The sequence below is a fragment of the Tubulanus polymorphus genome, chromosome 7 (genome assembly GCF_964204645.1).
Source record: "Tubulanus polymorphus chromosome 7, tnTubPoly1.2, whole genome shotgun sequence".
NCBI lineage: Eukaryota > Metazoa > Nemertea > Palaeonemertea > Tubulaniformes > Tubulanidae > Tubulanus > Tubulanus polymorphus.
Window position 1 is genome coordinate 1,481,549 of NC_134031.1, and position 9,702 is coordinate 1,491,250.

The 9,702-nt window shown below is 38.8% G+C and overlaps 1 protein-coding gene across 2 annotated transcripts; it reads left to right on the top strand.

Moving 5' to 3' along the window:
- Nucleotides 1-1,037: 1,037 nt before the first annotated feature.
- Nucleotides 1,038-8,753, top strand: LOC141908879 (fatty acyl-CoA reductase 1-like). Of its 2 annotated transcripts, none has more exons than XM_074799143.1 (14): nt 1,038-1,133; nt 2,095-2,373; nt 3,584-3,759; nt 4,199-4,271; nt 4,364-4,470; nt 4,950-5,127; nt 5,213-5,257; nt 5,347-5,465; nt 5,704-5,771; nt 6,044-6,125; nt 6,204-6,293; nt 6,380-6,509; nt 6,591-6,718; nt 7,773-8,753. In XM_074799143.1, exons 2-14 carry the CDS (start codon nt 2,137-2,139, stop codon nt 7,927-7,929), a joined length of 1,590 nt encoding a protein of 529 aa, XP_074655244.1. In that variant the 5' UTR covers nt 1,038-1,133; nt 2,095-2,136; the 3' UTR covers nt 7,930-8,753. The 2 variants fall into 2 exon arrangements, with proteins under 2 accessions (XP_074655244.1, XP_074655243.1); XM_074799142.1 differs by lacking the exon at nt 1,038-1,133 and adding an exon at nt 1,547-1,663.
- Nucleotides 8,754-9,702: the final 949 nt, after the last annotated feature.

The window sequence follows — 9,702 nt, forward strand, 5'->3', positions numbered from 1 at the left end:
CTTTGCTTCGAATCCATGTGTAACTTGGTAATAATTGCCAAGTTGAAGAGCATTAGTAAAGCGAATGGAATTATAGAATTTGTAAAATTGCAAATGGTTTGAAATTTTTTATATTCTTCTTTGTAATCATGTGCATAACACGATTTGTTTATAGACATATACACTAACGTGATACTATTGAAAGCTAAAGATGAACAGCAAACAACAAAAACGACAACTTTCCCATTTCGTAGAGAACAGATTATCTGTATTTTCAACGGATGATACACAGAAATCAACCTTTCACAGGTGATAATAACCAGGAGCCAACCGCAAATCTGCCCGAAAAAATGCACCAATAAACCATCGAGTTTGCAGGTGAGTAGATGCCAAATCGACCATCGGTGACCGATTGACGAACCGACTACGCGAGGAAGAGCGCTAAGCAGAAGATACCCGAGATCGCAAACAGCTAGCGATCGTAGATAGAAACTAGTCGATGAGCTTCTCATCGCCGACTGGCTCAAAACTACGATTGATAATATATTTCCAACTGCACCGATAGAAATGATAGTCATCATTCCGTATAAATAAATCTGTTCATTGACCGTTGAATTCTTCATGGCTGTTTTACTTTTACCGTTTGACGAATATGATCACTGATATATAAATGATGAGCGAATACATCATTTGGATGATATATTTTTTCGGGCTATGATTGAAATCGATTTGTAAATTTCCACTTCTCTGATTTTAACGTGATTACAGATAATTTATGTTTCAGCAAAAATAATTCGCGCATGTTTGAGCTTCGCGCACGATTAGAAATCCATATTTTTTATATTTTTCACGCCATATGATTTCGTTTCAGATCGGGTCAAAAATTTTTTTTCTGCGTTTCTTGTCACTTTGTACCTTTACTAACTGATTCATTTTAGTAGACAGGTATAACAACCCGAACAAGGTCTCGTCCGACCAAAACTAAAGTCCGAAATTTCACACGAATTTGAACTATGACCGACCTAGTTACAGGGACGTGATACTAGTGTTGATTGTAAAATACGCAGTAACTGACTCGATCCCGGACTGATTTGTGTGACGAATTCAAAAGCTCCGTTTCATTAATCGGATAAATTGTAACATGGTAATCTAAGGTAATATGTGTAGATATTTTTTTCATTCAGATGGAAGAGATTTTATATTCAATCTGTCCAAAATAAAATGGTTGCGATGAAACGAGTTAGTCGCTGGTTGGACTACGGACCAGGTTTAGACCAAGCGCACTCACACAGTGAGGGTTAGTCTCCTGTCCCTAGGCACAATGCCGGTATGCATGTGGAGGACGGGCTTCGCTCGACTGAGGGTTAATCAGCCAGATGCCATTAGATCGCGAGTCAGGGCACGAGTGCAGCTGTCACGGACCGTGTGCCCAGTTCCAAAGTGCCATTTCATGACATGGCACTTTGGAACACTGTTTTGAATTTATCACGACATAGGGCAAATTATGTATCCCGTATATCCATAATATCATATATCTATACATATCTATATACTGCCGTTTGTCACCCGGTACTGGGCCGCCCTCCGGGTGAACTCAGTGTAAGTTCATTCCGTCCGAGCCGGTGTCCGGCTAGTAGGTGGCAGCACTAACTGGACAGTGGCAGGTTGCAGGAATCTCTGCGATGTATGTATGATATAAAACCTTCAAATATCAGAAACCTGTCATTTGATTCACTTCATTCATTTAAAATATATTTGTTAAACGAATTTATCTTCCCATATAACTAGAATTCTAAACCAATTTCTGCTGAACTTTGACGTTAATTTGCGACATTCAATTCATTCGGCACCCTCACTTGCCAGTGTTTGCATGATCTTGTCACTTGTCAAAACTACACCCCCATAATCTGTAGCTTTTGGATTTCAACATTGAAATGAAGTACAGAATTGTCCTCGTTAAAAGAGAACTGTTCAAAGTAAATGAAATACTATCAACTGTTATTCAGATAAAATAGACATGTTTTTGAAGTGGCTACTTGACCTGCAAACCCGTCCTGGCTGGAGGAGATAGATTTAAAAACATGACAAACATTTGACTTGTGTTCAATTTTACAGAGTAACAACAAGTGAAAGAAAAAAGAAGGAATAAGTGAAAAAATGGCTACAACAACGCAAACAGTAAAAACCATAGAGAACAGTGCCGGGATCCCATCTATCGCAGAATTCTACGCTGGGCGTTCTATATTCATAACCGGTGCAACTGGGTTTATGGGTAAAGTTTTGATGGAAAAACTATTGAGATCTTGTCCTGATGTTGTATGTATATATATCCTCATCAGACCGAAGAAAGGATTGGACCCACGACAGAGACTAGAAAACTTACTGTCATCAAGGGTATGTACCTTTATGTATACACATCGACCCGCAACTCCACTTCAACCTGGAACCATCCCAGTTCAGTTCTGAACCACTACCTTCAACCTGGAGCCAACCCGCTTCAATCTGGGACCATCCCAGTTCAGTCCTGAACCACACCTGTCCTTCCCCCTAGAGCCAACCCACTTCAGTCTGGAACCATCCCAGTTCAGTTCTGAACCACTACCTTCAACCTGGAGCCAACCCGCTTCAATCTGGGACCATCCCAGTTCAGTCCTGAACCACACCTGTCCTTCCCCCTAGAGCCAACCCACTTCAGTCTGGAACCATCCCAGTTCAGTTCTGAACCACTACCTTCAACCTGGAGCCAACCCGCTTCAGTCTGGGACCACCCCGCTTCAGTCCTGAACCACACCTCCCTCCGTGGAGCCATTCTACTTCCGCCTGGAACCAACCAAGACTTCACATTATCCTGGAACCACCCTACTTCAGCGTGGGACCACCCCATAAGACATTCTGATTCACCATCGTAATTTGAAGCCTGGATGGGTACTTATTAAGAGTGTGCTGATAAAAATTAATGCCATATGCCTGTCTGGGGTGCAGGGTCCAAGCTGAAAATTGGGGTCTGTAACGAAATCTAGATTTATTTTGAACAATCAACTTTATTAAGTGCGCTGTCTTTCAATGAGGCCAAGTTTAAATGTCTCGGTTCAATTCATTCTCGATTGTTGTTTTATAGATTAATTCACCTTGGTGCTTGAATTGTGTGGCGTGATTTTAATCATTAAGTCTACAGTCTGTATTTGAACTGGATTAATCCTGATTTTTCTTATCAACTCGATTCATGATCGTTTTCTCTCGTTCAGATATAAATAGTTTTGCAAAAAAATCGATTGAAATCAGTTCATTTTGAGCAATTCATGCATTATCTCCAGGCAGTTGTCGATACTTGACCCTTCTCTCCCCTGAACCCTTTTATTGCTGACAGTTACGGCTGGAGATCATTTGAAAATTTCAGAAAATTCGACCCCAGTACTTTGTGTAACAGGCATACCACTAAGTGCATCTACCACACAACGCGGTGTATCTAAAGTTACATTATTTACTATTATTAGTACATTGTATAATAGAATAACATCACAATAAATGTGTGCGGTGTTTATCTATTTTACGTAGGTTTACGGAAAAAATTTAAGAACAGTTTTTTTTCTCCCCAAATATTCAGCTTTTCGATCAACTGAGACAAGAACAGCCGCTATTCGCCGAGAAGATTCAACCGGTACCCGGAGATATCCTGCAACCAAACATGGGTCTCAGTGAAGCCGATGAGGAACTGCTCATTTCTGAAGTGTCGATTGTTTTTCACTCGGCAGCCACTGTCCGCTTCGACGAACCGATGAAGTATGTTTCCCTTATCCCTGAAAAAATAGAAATAAGAACGGAAAAGAAATTAACCCTTTCAGTGCTTGCTAATTAATACACGAAAGTGCTGGAAATAATTTGGAAATGTTTATAAATTCCACCGCAGTATGATGAATAACACAATGATATTGTTATTTACTAATATTTCGCCATGTTTGACAGGTGCTGCTATCTTTCAATACAGATAAAAACTGATTACATCACTACACTGCAATGCGGTGTAATAGCAAAGGCTATCGCCGATTTGTACACCGCACTGCGGTGTAAACGCACTGAAAGGGTTAAGGAAGAAATCAGTTACATTTTTGTAGATACGTTTTGGCACGAGTACAAATTTCAAGAAATAGAATACAAAAAGTATTTTTGTACGCGATAGATCCCATGTGTTATTTTGCTGAAATGTTTGTTTATATTTTAGAATATCGATAGATATGAATGTAACAGCGACACAACGCGTTATAGATCTAACTAAAAAGTTCACAAAACTCGCGGTACGTGTGTAAAAACTAGTCAAATTTATTGAAAACGACTCAAGACTTTGTTCTGTAACTGTAACAATGTGTGTATTGTTGATTCGTTGCAGTCGTTTCTACACACATCGACAGCGTACGCGAACTGTGACCAAACAGAAATCAGTGAATCAGTTTATACACCTCCGATACATCCTCAGAAACTCATCGACGCTGTTGAGTAAGTCACTCGTAGATTTCATTATCTACTGTTTATAATATGAGATTAGAAATGAGTCAAGAGCCAGAAAACGGTCTTAGTGAGGGGAGAGGCCTCACTTGAATACTTATACTCTTTTTGATTGAGCTCTTCTGGAAGGGAAATTATCAAGTATCTTTTGTTTGCCCCATTTAGAAGTTTCTGCCAATTTTTGCATCTCTTTGAAGACAAAAGTCTCCTGCTGAGAAGAATATTCCGGCTTCCAGAAGAGCGCGATCTTACGTGGAAATCAGGGGATAGTCGGGGAATTATGTAAAAAGCTAATATTCAGGGAAACAGTTTCTGTCTATGCCTTACGTATTTGACTGTGTTAATGGATTGAATTCTTAGCAGAATCAGGGAAAACAATGTGCATGTCAGGGAATAGTCAGGGAAAAAAGTCAAGTATAAGTGACTGCTCTGATAATGAAAAAGGCCATTAAACTGTTCTGATTTTACAGATGGATGGATGAAGATGTACTGAACGCTTTAACACCTAAAATGTTAATTAATCGTCCGAATACATACACATACACGAAATCATTAGCAGAATTCCTGATCGCTGAGCAGTGTAAACAAATACCGACCGCTATATTCAGACCTTCCATCGTCGGTGCTTCCTGGAAAGATCCGATACCGGTCAGTGTAATATGTTTGATATGTCTGGAAAAAATCTAATTTCTAGAAGATCGATGTTTAATAAAACTGTGTATACTTTTTACAGGGTTGGGTCGATAATTATAATGGACCTACAGGAATTATAGCTGCCGTAAGTTACTTATTATGAATCCTGATAACACGAGTTGGAAGAAAGAGTTGAATTGTGTTTTGATGAAGATGGTTTATGATAATTTTCAGATGGGTAAGGGTATATTGCGTACGATGGTAGGATGTCGAGATGAGACCGCTGATTTGATACCCGTCGATACAGCTGTTAATATGATGATAGCAATAGGATGGCATACCGGTGTCTACAGGTAAACAACACCCTAAGCCATCAATAACCATTTAATACGGTTTAAATAGCGTTTCAGCCCGATGTTGATAAAACAAAGAAGTACATGTATCATATTGTCATTTAGGTGAATCAAATAAACCATCCAAACTCTGATAATGCTTCAAGTCTGTGAAATATTCACATGGTGATTAGAAATATCAAGTGAAGTCAACTGCATGAATCATAAACTCCTTTATTATATAAACATGTAATTTCAGGCCTGAAGTAATGAAAGTATATCATGGTACAACTGGACAAATAAACCGTCTAAAATGGGGACAAATCGGTACGTATACACATATCCATACACGAGTGACTTTTTAATTCAATTGAATAAAACTCCACAATTACGACACAAAACTAAATATAGGATTGATGTTTCAACTCGAATGATGATACAAACGATTTTCAAAATGTTTGGAAAATGGCTCGTAGGATTTGACTCAAAACACCAATTCTCAATTTAGTTTTACTGTAATTGTGGGTTGTTTTTCTTCAGTAGATTACGTTTGATGATAGTTTCTGCGTAGGTTGTTTACTGTTAGGTTTTACTTTTAGAGAAACAGATTCTGCGAGTATTTGAACATCATCCCGTAGACGGTATGATCAGAGTTCCTAACGCTAGTTTCACGTGTTCCAGGTACGTTTGAACTCGCAGCTGCGTCTCTCGTGTTGAATATCGTGAACAAAATGAAATACGTTGTAATTCAATTTTCAGATTGTGGCATGAAATAAGGGTACGGTTTGATCACATGGTACCGGCTTACATGATGGATCTGTTCTTGTGGATTACGGGCAGAAAACCGATGTAAGCGATTTTATTTATATTAAATTTTTCGTGAACAAGTTCAGTTTCTGTAAGACGTTTTATGTGAATATGAACTATGTTTTCAGATTTGTAAAAGTACAGGACAAATTATGCAAATCAATGAACAGTTTGGCATATTTCACTTCACACGGTTGGACATTTAGTAATGATAATATGTTTATGTTGCTCGATGTAATGACTGATACCGATAAACAGGTAATAACTCAATCTTACCGCGATTCTAAGATTCCCTGTTCTGAATTTCCATTTAATGATTCTATGCTATTCTATTTACAGGTGTTCGATTTCGACGTTAGTAAAATTGATTGGATGAAATACATTGAGACCTATTGTTTAGGAACGAAGGAGTTTGTGCTGAAAGAGGATCCAAATAAAACTAATCTCGCGCGAATGGCTTTAAAACGGTTTGTACCCCCATAGATACTGAATAACGAATGGTCTTCATCAATTAGCTTTACCCAAATTTATACAGTGGAACCTCGTTTTACAGCGAACTTCACGGGACCATAAAATATGTCCGTTATAACTGATAGTTTGTTTTATCCAGTATGAAATCTATCAAATTGTCTCACTTGGGTCAAAGTTTATATCGGATGAATCGTTGTACCTGAGTTCGTTATAACGAGGTTCCACTGTATTATGTTGGGTCATCCATTAGTCTATGACTAATCCACTTACAAAATTGATTTGAAAATACTAATTTTGACTGAAGAATAGAGATGACTTAGACCATGTTCACTTAAACTAGATAAACTGTATTGCCATTAATTTCAAGTCAAACACCTTCATCAAGACACCTGGTTCCACAGTTATGAGTAAGAGTTAACTCATAGTTGAAATTAGTTAGTTTCCTAATCGTTGGTGGTAAGCCTTATACCAACCTTGTGGTTTGTGAGAATATCCGATCGTGAAACTAAACCACAGACAGGTTACTGACTAAAGTTGAAATTAGTTCATTTACATTGCGAACTATGAATCAAATCTTATTTACGGAAGCGATAAAGGGCCTCGAGTTGTCGCGTTCAAACTCGACAAGTCGCCATATTTATGTCGATATATCGCGATATATCGCGTAAAGTCGACATGAATTTGTCGACATATCGTGACTTTTTCACGACAAATTTCGCTTTTTCACCCATTTTCCGCGGGACAAGCCGTCATTTGAAGACACGTCGAAATGTAAGATGAGGACGCCAGTGATATGACGACTGAGTTTCAAGTCGTCATGAATATGTCGACTTGTCGCGAGGAAAGGGGTCGTGAAAACGAAATATGTCGTCAAAACGTCACGATATATCGACATATTCATGTCGACTTGACGCGATATATCGCGATATGTCGACATAAATATGGCGACTTGTCGAGTTGGAACGCGACAACTCGAGGCCCCTTATAGGGTTGCCGTAGGATCCTGTTAAATGAAAATAATCTGACGATGATTTGTTGATTGTTTTCTAGGATGCAGAGAATAAATACGTTTTTGAACTGTGTAACTGTATTCGTTGTGTGGAGGTTATTGATGACACGGGTGAAGATCGCCAGCACTGTGTGGTATCGATTAGTGAACATCATCATGAAATTATACAATCAAATACCGAAAATATTCCTGTCCTAAACCATAAAATCAATCATCAGCAGTAGAGTAAGACACGGGTCAATACCCGTGTACCGCGTGTCGCAGGACTCTTCGGTAGGAAGTACCACATCGTTACTGTAGATCTACGATCGTGACGTCTGAAAATAACATTCACTGATCTCAATAATAAAAGTGTTCAAGAAAATCTCAACATCATCGTCGTCGACATGAACAGTTTATTCAGAGCTGATTCTTCCAATGAAACTCGGGACCAGAAACTGAAATGTATAGATACTAGACAGGACTCTATCGATAAATCTGAAATAAGCGAGTTTTCTTCAAGCGATTCTGTGATTATTTCATGTTTGGGGTAAAGCTATAATTAGCCTCCGGTGATTATGTTAATGTGCTATTTTTCGTATATTCATTGTATTCGGTTTTATTTTTGTCTGCATGCGTTCTGTGGAAGTAGTCGGTGATCTACACAGTCGGCAGCCAGCGCTCAGGCAGGCGCCTAGTGTAGATAATAGTATTCTAATATTTTGTCAATGTATTTTTATAGAATTTAGAGTTATGGGTCCACTATGGAGTAAACCTTAATTGATTATGGATGAATCATTAAACTGAGTCTTCGTTAGATTAAGCCTATAATAATCAATTGGTTTGAACACTTCAGATGGTTCAATTGTATTATTTTATACAATTTGATAATTTTCCAGTATTTTTTTCATATTTGTATGATTATGATTATGATTATGTGGGTGATTACTATCTGCTATTATTCCTATTGACTTATATAATTGTTTTATCTATTCTCATAATTTGCATGCGACTGAAAGCTAGAGTATTAACTAGTGTTATAAATGTTCTCGAAGCAATAAATATATGAATATTCGATCTCAAAAGTATTTCATATTATATTTCATTGAGGCTCAATCTATCGAGTAAGTTTTTATTACGGGTTGACAATCAGTCATGTCAATCAAACGTAGACTGGTTCCCTGTACTCGTCCGGTAACCAGTCAAAATAAACGCAACAAAGTGGCAGCACCATACGTTCACCTAGCGGAGTTTCTGTGAACTAATGTAATACTGCGGAAAGGTGATATGAAATGTTTATTTAGAGCGCTGTCTGTTCTTTAATAGTTTTGAAGGTGGAAATGGTGCGTTATTCGATTATTGTAAAGTGTATTATTAATCAATCGTGACTCCAAGGTATTACATTAGTTCACAGAAATTCCGCTAGGTGACCGTACGGTGCTGCCACCATAGACTGGTTACCGGTCTCTATCTTCCCATATTTAATGAGACAGGCAACCAGTCTATACCGCGGCAATCTCGATGCCTTCAGGTTCGAATCCCTCCCTGGGGGAGGATGGGCAAAAAACCTCTACCTTTCAACTTCAAGTGAAAAGCTCGTGGTGATTTCAGCGTCTAAATCTACCAAACGATACATCAATGAAGCACAACATCTTATATTTTGTTCATAACCAGATTCATCAAATGAATGTATTCTGAGCTTAGGAGAGCAAAATTTGCAGGTCAGGGGCGACTGGCAGGGTCGGGTTATGGGGTGATTTACTGGAAGGTCGGGCTATGGGGTGATTAACTGGAAGGTCGGGATCATTGGTGATTTACTGCTGAATAGAGGATGTACAGGGGGGTCCCGGGTTTGAAACCTAGTAATTACTGCCGACACTGATTCAGAGTGGTCCTGGTGCTGAATAGAGGATGTACAGGGTTGTCCCGGGTTTTTGCAGGTCAGGGGCGACTGGCAGGGTCGGGCTATGGGTAATTTACTGGTAGGGTCGG

Coding starts and splice junctions, on each gene's coding strand:
- LOC141908879 (XM_074799143.1), top strand. CDS start 2,137: ATGGCTACAACAACGCAAACAGTAAAAACCATAGAGAACAGTGCCGGG. Junction 6,294..6,379: donor ATTACGGGCAGAAAACCGAT/GTAAGCGATTTT, acceptor CTATGTTTTCAG/ATTTGTAAAAGTACAGGACA. Junction 6,510..6,590: donor TGACTGATACCGATAAACAG/GTAATAACTCAA, acceptor TTCTATTTACAG/GTGTTCGATTTCGACGTTAG.